The following is a 19,510-nucleotide window of genomic DNA, read 5'->3' as shown; positions in this document are numbered from 1 at the left end:
CAGCCAGGCTGTTTCACTTAGATCTTATTAAGAGGAAGAAGTGTGGTGATTTAAAGACAATCAATACAAATCAGTTACTATTTCCATCTACACTTGGGATCAATTACTAACATCCAAGCAGGTTTGAATCCCCTTTCTGTCAATTGCTAGATCTTGCCATCACTGTCAACTACAGTACGTCCATTTTAATTAACTGTTCCATTTTTAATGGCTTAACATTCAAATGCTCCCTTTAAAAAGCTAATAATGCTTTAATTCAGTGGTTCTTAACCTTGTTGGAGGTACTGAACCCCACCAGTTTCATATGCGCTTTCACCGAACCCTTCTTTAGTGAAAAATAAAATGTTTTTTTCTTAATTTAATCTTAATTTATAAATATTAATCATGAAATGATGTTATCATATTAAATAAATACTAATAAAGATATATTTTACAAACAAAAAGTTACAGGAATGTACATATGATCCCATGTTTACATCTCATTGTGCAAAATGTGAATGTTTTAGTGGGAACTAAATGCGGTATCGGAAAGGGGTACAAATTATTTCCAAAGCAGGACCCCCACCCAGACATACAATACTAGTACACAGCTCATGAAAAACAATATGTTGTGTTACTGTCATTGTAAGTGGGCCAAAACCCTTATTTTGGAAAATAATCCCATAGAAATGACTGCTGTCATTTGATGATAATAATAAAACATCCATCCATCCATCCATCCATTTTCTACCGCTTGTCCCTTTTGGCGTCATTAACTTGGTATTTAGTCAGGTTTAGGACAGGTGTGCTGCTGGTGTGGCCACAATGTGCACATCTAAGTTAAAGTACCAATGATTGTCACACATTAGGTGTGGTGAAATTTGTCCTATGCATTTGACCCATCACCCTTGTTCACCCCCTGGGAGGTGAGGGGAGCAGTGGGCAGTGGTGCCGCGCCCGGGAATCATTTTTGGTGATTTAACCCCCAATTCCAACCCTTGATGCTGAGTGCCAAGCAGGGAGGTAATGGGTCCCATTTTTATAGTCTTTGGTATGACTCGGCCGGGGTTTGAACTCACAACCTACCGATCTCAGGGCGGACACTCTAACCACTAGGCCACTGATAGGGAGAAGTTTTTATTTACACGATGAGTCGGGTGTGTCCTGACCTCCACGGCTCAGGCTCCGCCGAACCCCTGAGGCCGACTCACCAAACCCCTAGGGTTCGATCGAACACAGTTTAAGAACCACTGCTTTAATTATTAATGTTTACTATTGGGGTTGTGCTTCTCAGTTTTTTTCAGCATGAGTTGGGCAAAATGATGCAATGCACTGCAAAGTGCAACCACAATAGTAAACATATTACTGTACTTCAGACTACTGTATTTTTCGGTACTTTTCTAAATAAAGGGGACCACAAAATGTTTTATTATTGGCTTAATTTGAACAAAATATCTTACGGTACATTAAACATATGTTTCTTATTGCAAGTTTGTCTTTAAATAAAATAGTGAACATACGAGACAACTTGTCTTTTAGTAGTAAGTAAGCAAACAAAGGCTCTTAATTTAGCTGCTAATCCTGTAGTTACAGGATCATACATTGGTCATATTCAAAGTCCTCATGTGTCCAGGGACATATTTCCTGAGTTTATAAAAATACTATACATTTTTTTAAAAACGAAAGAATATGTTGTGATGCCAAAAAATATCGACGTAATCATAGTAGTATCGACTAGATACGCTACTGTACTTGTATCATTACAGTGGATATTAGGTGTAGATCCACCAATGGGGGAGCACCGAGGGGGCGGGCCGGTACTTTTCAGAGTCGGTATAGTACCAAATATGATTCATTAGTATCGCGGTACTATACTAATACCGGTATACCGTACAACCCTATTATCTAATGTTTCTTGGTTTGCAGGAAACCACTGCATTTGGTACTGTGATAAACAATTTTTGATTAAACGATGTTCTACTGTTGCTATTTAACAATTGCTTGCCGTAGTTTTTACTGTCATTTTTTTTTGTGTACTAAATGAGAAAAGTTGCCTCCAGTCTTGTATCTCCTACTGTATATTTTTCTGATGTATTATATTTCATATTCATGTGGGCGTCCCAAGCCAGCTCACATTTAGAGAGTCAGTGACTCAGTCTGGTCTCGGAACCTGAGCCAGCAGAACTATCTATAGTTTATGGAAGAGGGTGGGTTACACTCCCACTCTCTGTGTCTCACTCTAGGGGTCTTCTTTTAGGGTGCATTTGATTTTCAAAACCAAACCGTGCGGCAATCGCAGTGTGCCTACTTGAGTGTGTGAATGTGAGGCCTTGAAAGTGAAAGTAAGGAGCAAGGAGACGAACAATGGCCTTAACACATTTGTGTTCTCTCTTCTTCCTCCTCTTTCTTTTCCACCCTCTCTCTGCTGTGGAACAACGCCACGGAATTAATCTGCAACTTCAACAAAAAACTTACCGCCCCGGCGACCACATAAGTTTCAGTCCAACCTGCCACCTGAGCGAGGAAGGCGAGATGCTGTGTGACCGCTGTGAGCCTGGACACACAGGAGCACGATGTGACAGGTAATTCACACTCCGTATAGGAATAAAACATGTTCTTTATCACGTGTATCACAATGTTCTGGGTACTCTAGATCAGGGATATTTAACTAACTTATTTCAGGGGCCACGTTTCCGGAAAGCTAAGGGCCAGACATCTCCCGTCACTATTATGGGGCTTTCCACTTGTACTGGAAAGTCGGAATTTACGAGTTCCTAGTCGGAAGTTTCAACTAAAGCAGGGGTGTCAAACTCAGGGGTCGCATGGAGGAAAATCTATTCCCACGTGGGCCGGATGGGTAAAATCATGGCAGGATAACTTAAAAATACAACTACGTCAACTTCAGATTGTTTTCTTTGTTTTACTTCGGCCCAAAATACAATAAGGACATTCTGAAAATGTACATATCACGAATAATCGTCCTGACAAAACACTTTAAGTTAGTTGAAAATTCTGAGGAAAAAATTTGGTTCAGTTTTAAAAACACCATTAAGAACACAATGAAATTAGACTTATTCTCAGTGTTTCTACAAACCAATTAAAGTTTAAGTCACAGGCCATCTATGATTGAACAAAAACAAAATGAAGCATAAATAGAAACGCTTCTATGTATCAACTACCTCATTTGTGATTTCCATTGTTGACTTTCTTTAAATTTGCACAGAAGAAAATAATTTCCACAGAACTGTATCAATGTGTCTCATGCAGCATGTTAAGTGAGGTTACCAATTGTTTATTTTACCCCTATTTGTTTAAATTGGGTCGAGGAGGAGGAGTCGCAGCCCCCGCTTTACCGTGTGCCTATATAAACTATTTGCTTTTGATTGATTGATTGAGACTTTTATTTGTAGGTTGCACAGTGAAGTACATATTCCGTACAATTGACCACTAAATGGTAACACCCGAATAAGTTTTTCAACTTGTTTAAGTCAGGGTCCACTTAAATTGATTCATGATACAGATATATACTATCATATATACTATCATCATAATACCATCATCACACAAGATAATCATCAGGGTGTATACATTGAATTATTTACATTATTTACAATTTGCCTAACAGAATCCAATGGACACTTTTAGATGCAGCTCAATTTTACACTTAGCAAACTCATCTCGCTGGCCGGATTGAACCTGTTCGCGGGCCTGTTCCGGCCTCATGTTTGACATCCCTGAACTAAAGAATGGATATCCTAAAGCCAGAGTATTCTCAAAGATGGCTGCTTTGAGTGTAAACAGTAATACAAGCTTATATAATATCTGTTATCAGCTCTTCTGATTCGTTTTAGTAGCACTAGATCGGCCATAAGCGATGCATTTTTGTACGTTTATATATGGTAACGTAACTGTAGTGCAAACTACATTATTTTCACGTGGAATGTACGTCCTACATCGCTAGCAGTTGCATCGGTTTCCTCTTCATCCACCGTGTTTCAAGGTTCAGGCGTGTGAAATGTCCGCAAAAACGCGTTTGTTGAGTTTTGAGTTGAGTTTGAGTTTATTTCAAACATGCATGCATACAACATGATGCATCACAATTGAGTTTGAGTTTATTTTGAACATGCAAGTATACAACATGATACATCACAATCTCCAGTTTCTCTTTTCAACATGTTCGAAAAGGAGTAGGAAGAAGCAGAGCTTATTTAATCCTACCCCTTTTCTTTTACATAACAGTTGCTAAAACTTTTGTTCACTTCCTGTTCTCAATTTATTCACAATATACTCCATAAGTAATCACAATAAAATAAGTAAATAAATAATAATTGGTGAAGTAAGTTACATTTCATATGTTGAAATAAGTAAGATTATTTTGTGAGTGAAAGAATGAAAGAATGGATGAATCGGTATCGGTTGATATCGGTATCGGTGCAACAATTTCCAGTTTCTTTATTCAACACGTTCAAAAAGGAGTAGGAAGAAGCAGAGCTTAATTAATCCTACCCCTTTTCCTTTACATAGCAGTAGGGATGTCCGATAATATCGGCCTGCCGATATTATCGGCCGATAAATGTGTTAAAATGTAATATCGGAAATAATCGGTATAATTTTTTTTATTATCGGTATCGTTTTTTAAATTTTTTTATTAAATCAACATAAAAAACACAAGATACACTTGCAATTAGTGCACCAACCCAACCCCATTTACACTCATTCACACAAAAGGGTTGTTTCTTTCTGTTATTAATATTCTGGTTCCTACATTATATATCAATATATATCAATACAGTCTGCAAGGGATACAGTCCGTAAGCACACATGATTGTGCGTGCTGCTGGTCCACTAATAGTACTAACCTTTTAACAGTTAATTTTACTAATTTTCATGAATTACTAGTTTCTATGTAACTGTTTTTATATTGTTTTACTTTCTTTTTTATTCAAGAAAATGTTTTTAATTTATTTATCTTATTTTATGAATTTTTAAAAAAAAGTACCTTATCTTCACCATACCTGGTTGTCCAGATTAGGCATAATAATGTGTTAATTCCACGACTGCATATATCTGTTGGTATCGGTTGATATCGGTATCGGTAATTAAAGAGTTGGACAATATCGGAATGTCGGATATCGGCAAAAAGCCATTATCGGATATCCCTACATAGCAGTTACTAAAACTTTTGTTCACTTTCTGTTCTCAATTTATTCATGATATACTCCATAAGTAATAACAATTTAAAAAAAAAAATATATATTTGGTGAAGTAAGTTATATTTCATATGGTGAGATAAGTAAGATTATCTAGAAAATGAATGGATGGATGAAATACATTCAAAATGTTTATCATGGTTCTTCTACTTTGTACTTTGTAAAAACTTTAAATTTGAAGAGTTTCTTGAAGTGGATCATATTAGTACATTGTTTGATTTATTTGCTTAATCCATTCCATCATTTAATTCCACATACTGATATAATGAAGGTCTTAAGTGTTGTACGTGCGTACAAATGTTTTAAATTACATTTTTCTCTAAGGTTATATTTCTCCCCTTTTGTTGAGAAGAATTGTTGTATATTCTTGGTTTTAGCAGGTTATAGTTTGCTTTGTGTATAATTTTAGCTGTTTGCAAATTCACTATGTCGTGGAATTTCAGTATTTTTGATTCAATAAATAAAGGGTTTGTATGTTCTCTATATCCAACATTATGTATTATTCTAACTGATCTTTTTTTATAACACCGTTAATGAACGAAGTGTACTTTTGTAGTTATTTCCCCCATATTTCTACATTCATTTATTTTGCGTCAAAATATCACTTCCGCGTTTTTTTTCCAATGAAATATAAAAAAAAAATATTATCTAAAAATATGTTTAATGCTCGCCTCACCTGCCGGTACTCGCTGTTCTTTTTGCCTTAACACCACAGTGAGTTGCAGGACGGGGAGGAGCTTGCTAGTTAGCATCATCTAGCTAGCTTACTCTCAGACCCACAACAATGACAGCTTTCTACTTTGCTGCCAGTTGTAGTTCTAGAGCATTTATTAGTAGCCAGCGAGAAGTTATATTTTTGATGTGACGGATTGTAAACAGAGGTCACAACACAGGAAGTTTATTACCTTAGTGGGCGTGGCTACAGGATAGAGTTGCTAAATGAGTTAATTCCATGCATATTATAGAATTTTACATTGAATTTTCACTGATAAAAATATTACTAAATTATCGACTACAATATGTGGTACATTACATGTAAGTGTCAAAAAAGACAGCCAAAAGAGGTTGGTAGATGAGAATAAACCTAAAGGTAAAATGAAGTGTAGAAAATGCACCCAATTGCAGGAAATGTAGTCTTGATTCTCAAAATTTTCTTTCGGGGCTTGGGTGACAGCTTTGTGCAGATTTTCTTCTTTTTTACGTCAAATTTCCTCAAAGGTTGCTGACATGCCTGAAGGTTGCAGAAAGAGTGCATATTTTCCCATAAGTTGTTTATATTGATACAAGGCAAACTTAAGAATAGCTTTCATGGATGTGGTCATCTTGATTTCCGACCTGGTAACTGAAACTCTCTAGCTTAGCTGTGATGTCATTCCCATCCCCGACTTCCAACCTCGAGGTAAATGGAACGCACCATTAGTCTTATTTTGTACATTCCGGAGAACCAATGTCCTCTAGAGCAGACATTTGATTTTGGTCCATATATTGTGTGCTGAGCGCTGTGCTGTTTTTAAGAACCTTCAGCAAAAAAGCCAGTCAAAGATCATCTCTATGACAACACTTGAGTGTTTTTAAGAATCTGCTGCAAAATGTAAGTCCCACAAGTTTTTTTAACTGAACTCACGGGCTAGCAGTTAACCATCCTAAATGATGAAATAGAGAGGACCTAAGATGGAACCTTGAGGAACAACTCTAGTACAACTAAAGAAGTTGAACAAAAGACTACTGACTGCATGTGAAGTAAATAAGTTACAGCATTGCTCCTCAATTATTTTCTTACGCCCCCCCGCCGCGACTAAAAATTAAATTTTTTAAATAAAATTGTTATAAGTACACCTCTGCATAACATTGTATCCTTACTAACAAAAAAATAATGAAATATAGATCAATTTATAACATAGTAACTTAACATTGTTTTAGTGTGTAACAGAAAATATTTACAATGCATCAATTTGCCTGAAATTAAAAATATATTTTAATTCCTTTTTAAATTACAAATGTCTGACCAACTTGAACCATTTGAAAAATAAAAATAAACAAACTCAATAAATAATAATAAATTCAAATTGATCAGCAACATTAACTCAGGAGCACAATATATATATACACTTAAACCTACAAAACAAAAATTATCTTGATCGTGTGTGTACGTGTTAGCTAACAAAACTGTTAGCTACTGTTAGCTAACACAATACTGTTACCTACCTGAATACAATACTGTTAGCTGAACAAAGTAGGTTCATCTGATCACACATTTAATAACTAATTATATCATACATTATAATCCGTCAATTAATAAAAGGTTCATAAATGGAGACAATACATGTATGCTGCTGTGTGAAAATTACCTCCCGGGTGGTGAGAATGCGGACATCAGATGTGTAAGTGGAACTGTATTGATAGTCAAAGTTGCATCCGATGTAAGAGATGACATCAGATGTGTAAGTGGGACAGTATTGACAGTCAAAGTTGCATCAGATGTGAGAGATGACACCAGATGTGTAAGTGGGACAGTATTGACAGTCAAAGTTGCATCTGATGTGAGAGATGACATCAGATGTGTAGTGGGACAGTATTGACAGTCAAAATTGCATCAGATGTGAGAGATGACACCAGATGTGTAAGTGGGACAGTATTGACAGTCAAAATTGCATCAGATGTGAGAGATGACAGATGTGTAAGTGGGACAGTATTGACAGTCAACGTTGCATCAGATGTGAGAGATGACATCAGATGTGTAAGTGAGACAGTATTGACAGTCAAAGTTGCATCAGATGTGAGAGATGACACCAAATGTGTAAGTGGGACAGTATTGACAGTCAAAGTTGCATCAGATGTGAGAGATGACATCAGATGTGTAAGTGGGACAGTATTGACAGTCAAAATTGCATCAGATGTGAGAGATGACACCAGATGTGTAAGTGGGACAGTATTGACAGTCAAAGTTGCATCAGATGTGAGAGATGACATCAGATGTGTAAGTGAGACAGTATTGAGAGTCAAAGTTGCAGCAGATGTGAGAGATGACATCAGATGTGTAAGTGAGACAGTATTGACAGTCAAATTTGCATCAGATGTGAGAGATGACATCAGATGTGTAAGTGGGACAGTATTGACAGTCAAAGTTGCGTCAGATATGAGAGATGACACCAGATGTGTAAGTGGGACAGTATTGAGAGTCAAAGTTGCATCAGATGTGAGAGATGACATCAGATGTGTAAGTGGGACAGTATTGACAGTCAAAGTTGCATCCGATGTGAGAGATGACATCAGATGTGTAAGTGGGACAGTATTGACAGTCAAAATTGCATCAGATGTGAGAGATGACACCAGATGTGTAAGTGGGACAGTATTGACAGTCAAAATTGCATCAGATGTGAGAGATGACAGATGTGTAAGTGGGACAGTATTGACAGTCAACGTTGCATCAGATGTGAGAGATGACATCAGATGTGTAAGTGAGACAGTATTGACAGTCAAAGTTGCATCAGATGTGAGAGATGACACCAAATGTGTAAGTGGGACAGTATTGACAGTCAAAGTTGCATCCGATGTGAGAGATGACATCAGATGTGTAAGTGGGACAGTATTGACAGTCAAAATTGCATCAGATGTGAGAGATGACACCAGATGTGTAAGTGAGACAGTATTGACAGTCAAAATTGCGTCAGATGTGAGAGATGACATCAGATGTGTAAATAAATGATAAATGGGTTATACTTGTATAGCGCTTTTCTATCATCAAGGTACTCAAAGCGCTTTGACAGTATTACCACATTCACCCATTCACACACACATTCACACACTGATGGCGGGAGCTGCCATGCAAGGCGCTAACCAGCAGCCATCAGGAGCAAGGGGTGAAGTGGGACAGTATTGACAGTCAACGTTGCATCAGATGTGAGAGATGACATCAGATGTGTAAGTGAGACAGTATTGACAGTCAAAGAGTCATCCGATGTGAGAGATGACATCAGATATGTAGTGGGACAGTATTGACAGTAAAAATTGCATCAAATGTGAGAGATGACACCAGATGTGTAAGTGGGACAGTATTGACAGTCAAAATTGCGTCAGATGTGAGAGATGACATCAGATGTGTAAGTGGGACAGTATTGACAGTCAACGTTGCATCAGATGTGAAAGATGACATCAGATGTGTAAGTGGGACAGTATTGACAGTCAAAGTTGCATCAGATGTGAGAGATGACATCAGATGTGTAAGTGGGACAGTATTGACAGTCAAAGTTGCATCAGATGTGAGAGATGACATCAGATGTGTAAGTGGGACAGTCAGAGTTGTGTTGAATTTAAGGTTTTTAGAAGATTCCATAGGAACTGCTTGAGGTCACTTTTGGCGCCAGTTGTGGAAAAGTGGGGTAGTGATACAAAAACTGCAAATCCTTAAAATTATTGGAATCATAGATAAAAATGCAAATGGCCTCAAGTCACGAAAATGTTTTATGAGGAATACCTGTGATATGAATATATTACAACCTTTCACTTAAAAGATTTTGAAGAATAAAAACCGGTGGGGTCATTTTTGACACCTCAGTCATGCTAATCATTGTGTTCTATTTGCTAACGAGGTTAAAATGTCAATATAAGAATTCACCAATGTGTTTACAGTGGTCCAAGTTCATACAACAGGAGCACTCTATCTTTTTAGAAAATTTCTGCAGAAATGTTACGGTGTCGGTCTGGGCCCTTATCTTGTCATTCCCGGGTCGTTCTTGGCCCCGGGCCGCCAGTTAATAACCCTGCATTTTATAGTAAAACAAGAGGCAATATAGGGTTTTATTGGATCATATTAAATTACGCTGGAGTACTGTATCTAATAATGTGGCTCGTGAGTGTATATAATTGGGTTAGTTTTTTTATATGTGCATTTTTTTCAAGCGTCACAGTTTGGAAAAATCCTTCCTTAATCCAATAACAGTCTGTTGGTTCATCATCTGTTTCTCTTTTTAAGCAGCCCACTCCTCCTAATTGGGCATCTTCTGTAATCCCTCCCTGACACTACTTTGTCAGTTTTATTGTCATAAAAATACTCAAAGATATAGTTGAGCAGTAGTAGTGCTGTGCTTGCACCACACATAGATAAAAAAGGACCAAATGTGAATATTAATATAGGACTGTCCCTAATGTTTGTCTGCAATAGTTTAGTGTCCAATATGCATAAATGTTATTTATAACACATTTTTAGTCTTCCATTGTTTGTTTTTTTTACAGTTTGTAAAATCTGCACCGCAACCACAGAATTTCCCCATTTTGGGATGAAAAAAAGTATATCTTATCATATACATTCGGTCGTGGTCAAAAGTTTACATACACTTGTAAAGAACATAATGTCATGGCTGTCTTGAGTTTTCAATAATTTCTACAACTCTTATTTTTTTGTGGTAGAGTGATTGGAGCACATACTTGTTGGTCACAAAAAACATCCATGAAGTTTCACATGGACAAAGATAAGACCTGGAGGAAAGTTCTGTGGTCAGATGAAACAAAAATTTAGCTTAGGAACACTTATCCTACCGTCAAGCATGGTGGTGGTAGTATTATGCTCTGGGCCTGTTTTGCTGCAAATGGAACAGGTGCTTTACAGAGAGTAAATGGGACAATGACAAATGAGGATTACCTCCAAGTTCTTCAGGACAACCTAAAATCATCAGCCCAGAGACTGGGTCTTGGGCGCAGTTGGGTGTTCCAACAGGACAATGACCCCAAACACACGTCAAAAGTGGTAAGAGAATGGCTAAATCAGGCTAGAATTAAGGTTTTAGAATGGCCTTCCCAAAGTCCTGTGTGGACAATGCTGAAGAAACAAGTCCATTTCAGAAAACCAACAAATTTAGCTGAACTGCACCAATTTTGTCAAGAGGAGTGGTCAAAAATTCAACCAGAAGCTTGCCAGAAGCTTGTGGATGGCTACCAAAAGCGCATTATTGCAGTGAAACTTGCTAAGGGACATGTAACTAAATATTAACATTGCTGTATGTATACTTTTGACCCAGCAGATTTGGTCACATTTTCAGTAGACCCATAATAAATTCATAAAAGAACCAAACTTCATGAATGTTTTTTGTGACCAACAAGTATGTGCTCCAATCACTCTATCACAAAAAAATAAGAGTTGTAGAAATGATTGCAAACTCTAGACCAGGGGTTGGGAACCTTTTTGGCTGAGAGAGCCATGAAAGCCAAATATTTTAAAATGTATTTCCGTGAGAGCGGTATAATATTTTTTAACAATGAATACAACTAAATGCGTGCATTTTTAAGTAAGACCAACATTTTTAGAGTATAATAAGTCTCTTATCTTACCATTAATGCGACTTCTGGTGCTGCATGGTTTTGCTGATGGCTTTGTAGTCTAGTTGATACGTGGTTATTTTTAACACTGTGATTACCAGCAGAATTATTCATTACTTATCGTGTTAAGCAGTGTCCGCTAAGATTTATCTGAAAGCCAGATGCAGTCATCAAAAGAGCCACATCTGGCTTTAGAGCCGTAGGTTCCCTACCCCTGCTCTAGACAGCCATGTCATCATGTTCTTTACAAGTGTATGCAAACTTTTGACCACGACTGTATTTAAACTGCTGCTTTTCACCTTGATTTCAAAGCAAACTATCCATCAATTTGTATGTAGAAAAATATAATCAAATACATAGCTAATTATTTAATAAAATAATGAGGTTATTATACATTGTGTGGCCCTCAATGAAAACGAGATTGACACTACTAAAATAAAAAAAGAAATAGCGTCCCTACTTTGATAATAACCCCATCAATAATTGACGTAGCATTGTACAAGTAAAAAAAAAAAAAAAAAGGTACATTTTTAAAATTGTAATTTAAAGACATTTTTGTTTTAACAAGCGTATGTCAAAATTCTTGCAACAGTCTGAGACCAGCAGGCACTCTAGAAAACTGTCATATACTGTATTCATGGGAAATTTCTATTTACTTAATTATCTTTAAAATATTTATTAATTTGTATGTCTTTTAGGTTACAACATAACATAAAAGTTATGGGCGCATTTTGATGACATTTTCCGGAAATATGAGAAATGGGATAAGGCAGGGGTCTTTAAAAGGAGGTCTGCAATCCCGAGGGAGTCCGCAGACGTACTGCAAGAGGCACGTGAATTTTTGTTGTTAGTATTCCACTTGCAATTTTCCCAGAAATGTAAACGTCTTTAAATAAACAAGAACATTGGTTTATAAATGGCAGCGACATGGCCATCAGGGGTGCACAACAAATCAACTTGCATCTAAATTCTTATTTATCGCGATTCGATTTTTTAAAATAAGAATACAATTTTAGAAATACCTTTAAAGCCTATCTTTATGCAACCAAAATAAGCTTTTTTAACCTGTTTTGAAAAAGTTTCACTATAGTTATTATACCAAATAATACATTGTGAGAACCATGCTGAATCGAGAATCGATTCTGAATCGAATCGTCACGCCAGAAATATGGAATTGGATCGAACCTTTGGGTGCCCAAAGATTCACACCCCTGATGACCATTTAATCTACCTTGCAGGTATGAAATAAAAACATGAATAAAAAATGATACTGTTGTATTCTAATAATTTTAGCATAAGTGCTAAAGTTGCAAGTTGACAGCAAGCCATTCGCACTATAGTTACCAGCTAGCTATTAGCAGTGCTATACTATAGTCTATGAATATCTTAAAATTACATAACTACTGTGAGTATGTTAGGATTAGTTTAATTTAAAACACAATTGGGTACAAGATGTATAAGTAGGAGGTTTGGCGGGTCTTAGCCTGGAAAACATTGAAGAGCCCTGAGTTAGAGTCTTAAAACATGTATTTTTGCTATTAAAAACCATGTTAAAATCATTTTAAAGAATGACTTTACTTCTCACAATTCTGTTCAATGTTTTTGTTTGGCTGTCTGTTGCTATGTTGCCATTTGAAAGGGAGGCGCTGTAGTGGACACATGGGCCCCAGAGCTCGTAGGCCTGCATAGTCTGCATGCCTGGCCATGCTTTCCACAGCAAAAATGTCTAAGTCTGCTTATTAATCTTTTTATAAACTCCGTCAGCCACAGGGCGAGGCGAATTTGCTCAGTGCCATTCCACACTTTGACTGGCATCACCCAGCACTGACAAATATGGAAGGCCGCTGAAAGTGTGGGCGGACTATTTAGTGGGAATCCAACTGTGTTGTCGTTGGAACCCAACAGTAGACGATATGAACAAAGTAGTTAACAGGCTGGGTTTAAACAGTTTGTTTGCAGTTGTGTGTTACTGGAAAACAGGTTGCGAACAACACCATTGTACATGTGGACCCTGCCTGTACAACAGAGTTAATTAACATTACATTTGTAAACAATAAAAAACAATGTATGAAAACTAGGGATAGTACTGTTCATATTTGAACCAATACATTACCAATTTTAAGTACCTGGGAATTAATATCGGTACTCAATAGTACCAATTTTTGGTACTTTTGTGTGTGTTAATAACAATTGTTTTTTATTAGAACTTTTAAAAATGAGCCGATTATGATAACTGTGGTCCATATATTGTTTTATCATAATATAATCAAATATGACACCAAATTGCAATTACAGTTGCAAGTCCAAGACGTTAGATGGCAGTAGTGTATAGTTTATGTTGTTTTTTTGATGTTGCGCCTTATACTGTAAGTATAGTACCGTATTTTTCGGACTATAAGTCGCAGTTTTTTTCATAGTTTGGCCGGGGGTGCGACTTATACTCAGGAGCGACTTATGTGTGAAATTATTAACACATTACCGTAAAAAATCAAATAATATTATTTAGCTCATTCACGTAAGAGACTAGACGTATAAGATTTCATAGGATTTAGCGATTAGGAGTGACAGATTGTTTGGTAAACGTATAGCATGTTCTATATGTTATAGTTATTTGAATGACTCTTACCATAATATGTTACGTTAACATACCAGGCACGTTCTCAGTTGGTTATTTATGCCTCATATAACGTACACTTATTCAGCCTGTTGTTCACTATTCTTTATTTAATTTAAAGTGCCTTTCAAATGTCTATTCTTGGTGTTGGGTTTTATCAAATACATTTCCCCAAAAAATGCGACTTATACTCCAGTGCGACTTATATATGTTCTTTTTCTTCTTTATTATGCATTTTCTGCAGGTGCGACTTATACTCCGGTGCGACTTATACTCCAAAAAATGCGGTACTTATTACGCACTAGCTGTTTGATTGTAACATGCATCTTAGTTGTAGTTTTCATTATGAAATTCTTAGGTGTTCAAATTGCTAATGCTAATCCAGAGGTGTCCAAACTACGGCCCGGGGGCCAGACGACGTCTTCAATTTAGAAGCATTGACTTATGACCCAATGCAAACAAGATTTCTTAGTCCATCCATCCATCCATTTTCTACCGCTTATTCCCTTTTTTGGGGTCGCGGGGGGCGCTGGAGCCTATCTCAGCTACAATCGGGCGGAAGGCGAGGTACACCCTGGACAAGTCGCCACCTCATCGCAGGGCCAACACAGATAGACAGACAACATTCACACTCACATCCACACACTAGGGCCAATTTAGTGTTGCCAATCAACCTATCCCCAGTCATGGTGCAAAAAAAAATCCAACCAACACAAAATGTCAACAGACATGGTCATAAAACATACATACATAAAACAACCTGCTCACTGAACTTTGTAGATATTATAAAAAATGTCCATGCACCATAATAAAATCAAAATTACACCCATTTGAAACCATTACAAAGCTTTATGGGTAAAATGCAAAACACTCTCCACACATTTCAGCTGCTTGATATTTCTGATTGATTACAAAACTTTGAGGTTGTCAAAGGAGTAAACAAAGTAGAAGTCGAACTTTCACATACTCTTAATATCCTATTATACTAATTATTAATTATATAGCCATTATATATATATATATATATATATATATATATATATATATATATATATATATATATATATATATATATATATATATATATATATATATATATATATATATAGTTTACATGCAGTTGGCTTTTGGCCCTCAACCAAATCTTTTTGGCCCAATCTGGCCCCCAAGTCAAAAAGTTTGGAAACCCCTGTGCTAATAAGTAGAAAGTCAATAGCCAAGCCAATGTATATTTGCATCAAGCTAGTGCATTTTTGAAGAAAGTGGAGCCTTACTTTACTTATATTTGAGCGTTTGTTTTTTTTGTTAATTTCTCTGTTGGCATTGAAAATTGTGACATTTCCTCAAGGTAGTTTGGCTGAGTCCGCTCTCAGTGCTGCTGGAGTGATCACCAAGTGCCGAAGTGCGGCAACCGGGCGTGGCATCACTTCTTCTTCTCCAGTACACCGCTGAAAAACGAAAGGCAAAAAAAATAAAATGCTAACTTCTGGTCAATGTGAAACGCTTTTATCGGGTATTGGTCAAGTCTAGGGATGTGTCAATCGATCGGCCTTTGATCAGTATCGTATGTGATTGCCAAGTAATGCCTTTTAATGGCGATCCAAAACGCTGATTCCATCTGGCTGGCTTTATTTTTAGTCCCCTAGTTGACGAGCTAGCAGTTAATTGTGTATCTCCTTACACAGTGTCTCCTCTTTAATAATATTCACCCCCACTATAGGAAATAAACTGCATTTCTTAGTATTTAAATTATCATTATCAAGTATCAAGCATTAATACGGTGAAAAACATTACCGTTACATTACATACCATTCAATGTTACCTGTTACATACCATTAACGTGTCATTTAGTAAAATTAGTACATCAGATCGTATTGATCGGTATTGGAATCGGCAGCATAAATCCCCTGATTGGAACATCCGCAGTCAAGTCTCTATTAAAGCTGCAGATTCTTTGCATTGTGTGAGTTCAGAATTGACTGCACACAACCTTGAATTTCAGAAAGCACCAGTTTTAACGTAAATCATTTTCTTCCACTAAAGCTCTGAAAAGCAAATCAAAGGTTACAATACTTCCACGGCCTGTGAAATTTCAAGGTGCTTTCAGGCCAAAATCCTTTAGACTTTTTTTTACGCTGCAGTGTGCTTGGCCCGTCGGTTTGTTTCATTCTGTAAAGAATAAAAAAAGCTAAATATTACAAAGAGCCTGCACATCTTTTGCTAAGACTTGAAGAAATGTTTGATCTTTACAAATGTTGCCTTACTTTTTAGCTATTAAGATCCGAGAGTGAGAATCTTGAAACCTGATTATTGGGGTGATAATTCGATTCAGAATCAATATTCATTCATCCATTTTCTACTGCTTGTCCCTTATGGGGTCGCGGGGGGTGCTGGAGCCTATCTCAGCTGCATTTGGGCGGTAGGCAGGGTTCACCCTGGACAAGTCTCCACCTCATCACAGGGCCAACACAGATAGACAACATTCACACACTAGGGCAAATTTAGTGTTGCCAATCAACCTATTCCCAGGTGCATGAATATATTTAGGAAAATTATAATAAAACCTTTTAAAACAGGTTACAAAATGTTCTCTTAGCTGCAACGTATGACATAGACACGCAGCAATTAAGCACGTCTCTTTTTTTTATTAAGTCTTTGAAATACTGTATATTAAAATTGAATCTTGAAAACTATTGTTTTATCTTTTATTTTATTTATTTTACTTATTTAATCCTATTATAAATAATTTTAAAATTTTGCAATAAAAATGAATTGTGATTCAAATGTGAATCTAATTTTTGAGCACCAACATAAGATCCTATCATTATAAAATCCCCTGATGAGGTGAGATTTGTTTCTTTAAAGAATACCTACTTATCATGAAAAAAATCCAGGTTTACTATATATAGATTACCATTAAAGTACAGTATATTAATTTATTGTAGTGCTGTCAAATTATATATTTCTTTAAATCCGATTAAGCACACTTGATTTTGGATTAATAACACTTTTATTTGCTTGCATAATTCATATGGACTTTTAAATGGACCCACTATTTTTTAATTTTTTTATTTATTCAATTAATTTGTATTTTATTTTATTAACATTTTATTATTAGAATGTTCTGCAATATGTTTGTTTGTTTTTTTTATCTGAATGCACATCATTTATTTGATCAAAAAATGGTGAAAACATGTTTTTATTTTAGTATATTAATGAGAAATAGTTTGGGGCTGCAAAACACAACACAGCGCCCACCCAATCACCAGTCAGGACTCAGCCGTTACACTTTCACGGCCTCGCAGACAGTCAGATGTTATAGAAATGCACATTTCCCCCATTTTGGCTAAAAAATGTTTTCCTTCAAATGGATTTGAAACAAGGAGACAGGTGTAGATCAAAGAAAAAAAGTTGGTTTGTAAAAAAAAAAAAAAACACAAACTAGCACAAATGTATTTTGTGTTTATAAAATGTTCTTTTGACCTCAAGAGTAGGAGAAAATACATGTTCTTCCAGCAGCATCAGGAGGATCTACCCCAGGTAAAGTTGTCAAATGTACCTTCTGTCTTTGTAAACTGTGTCAACTGACGGATAAATTGGCTAAATGTCCTTGCTAACATGCTCTGGGCCATTACGGTTTAATTTACCAGAAAGGTCAGAATCCAAATTTTAAGGGTGGCTGGCTTGATTGCACGAGTTGGGGAAAAAAATGGTTAGAGCTTCTTTAAAGGTCATCTATTTTGATGGTGCTATTTCCAACATTGTTATTATAAATGTTAGTAATCACCGTTCATTTAATGTAACTTCAAAACATCAATAGAGGCTTCCACTATAATGGACGCCATTTCTCAATCCATTCCTGGGTGCGTTCAAATAAATAAACACCTCCACTTAAGGAACAGTTTATGCCACTTATGTATATCTATATTTTTATCGAATAACTTTTCTTTCAAATGTATGTCGTTTAATTTTTTTTTTTTACATATTAGGGTACCTCACTTTTGACTGCCTCTGTTAGCGGGATTTTGCAGTCTGGCTACATTGTGACATCAGAGCAAGTTGGACGTACTTATTTAGACAATAAGTCAAGCTCTCAACCAGAGGGGGACAAACTCCTGCCAAAAAAATGTAGGATCAAGTGTTATTTTCATCTAAAGACCGAATGTGCATAATAACGCTGACGCGTAACACGCAGTGACATAAATGCTGCTAAAATCAGCTTTTTTTTTATGCAGTCTGAAATGGTCTGAGAGTTTGCAGGTGTACCCATTGTTATGACCGGGTGAATCTATAGGTTAAGTTTATATTCGACCGTGTCTGCAAAAGAAAAAAGCGGTGACGACTTCAAGATATTTATTTAAACAGTGTAGATTTTTAAAATATAAGCTATGATACTTTTGGAAAGCATGGGGCGTGATTTCATTTGTAATGTGGAAACTTTACAGACATTTTACACCCAAGAATATCCAGAAAAAAATATATATATACAGCTTTGGTTGGTTACTAAGGGTGTAAAAAAAAACAATTTGAATGAATCGTGGTTCTTTTTTGAAACGATTCTTAATTGATTAAAAAAAATAATATATATATATATATATTTTTTTTATTTTTTTATTTTTTATTTTTTTTATCTGTCCTGTCCAGCCACTCATGCAAATCATATTGTTGATGTAGATGATCATATCTGCTGCACAGATTTACCTTAGAAAAGAGAAGTGTTGGATACTTCTCCTGTTGCCCTATTTGTATTTGACTTTATTAAATGTTTGGGTATGATTTTATTCAACAAAACCAGTTTTCTTTTAAGTAATAGAAATGTATCACAGGTGTTTATCTATTTTATGGAGGAAAGTAGTTGATCATAGAACTTGCACCCAATTTTATTGAAAAGTATTGATTTTAAATCGAGAATTGTTTTGAATCGTTATCCTCAAGAATCGAATCGTGTGGTGCCCAAAGATTCACAGCCCTATTGATTAGACTTTAAAAATATATTTTTTTTCTTTAATATTCTCCTCATAATTCTTCCACAAATATAAATGTTTTTAAATAAACACATAAAGAATATTAATAATAATATGATGAAATTAATTAATATTGAATGTTTAAAATAAAAACATGACTAAATAAAAACCTGTGTATTTGATTATCTTATTATTGGACAATAACAACTTACCTTTGGGACCAGTTTAAAACACAACTTAATACAAGCTATAGAGAGACCACAAGCAAGTGTTTTAAATGTAGATTGAAACCATCATAGGTCCCCTTTCAGGGCTACTCTGTCCAACAATGTTGACTGTTCTGGGGCCTCATGTATTAAGAGTTGCGTGGATATCCGACTTAGAAAAATGGTGTACGCTCAAATCCAATGTATTAAAGTCCAGCACTCATT

At 36.1% G+C, this 19,510-nt stretch overlaps 1 protein-coding gene across 4 annotated transcripts in view; it reads left to right on the top strand.

Moving 5' to 3' along the window:
* The window catches only part of lama2 (laminin, alpha 2), a 498,600-nt gene that overhangs the window by 237,489 nt on the left and 241,601 nt on the right, over positions 1-19,510 (top strand). For all 4 annotated transcript variants that reach the window (XM_061987117.2, XM_061987118.2, XM_061987116.2 and 1 more), the window contains exon 20: positions 2,475-2,561. In XM_061987117.2, the coding sequence (XP_061843101.2) occupies positions 2,475-2,561 (87 nt within the window). The remainder of the gene's footprint in view (positions 1-2,474; positions 2,562-19,510) is intronic.

The sequence above is a fragment of the Nerophis lumbriciformis genome, linkage group LG26, assembly GCF_033978685.3.
Source record: "Nerophis lumbriciformis linkage group LG26, RoL_Nlum_v2.1, whole genome shotgun sequence".
In the NCBI taxonomy this organism is placed as follows: Eukaryota; Metazoa; Chordata; class Actinopteri; order Syngnathiformes; family Syngnathidae; genus Nerophis; species Nerophis lumbriciformis.
This window is presented reverse-complemented; position numbering and strand designations above follow the sequence as displayed.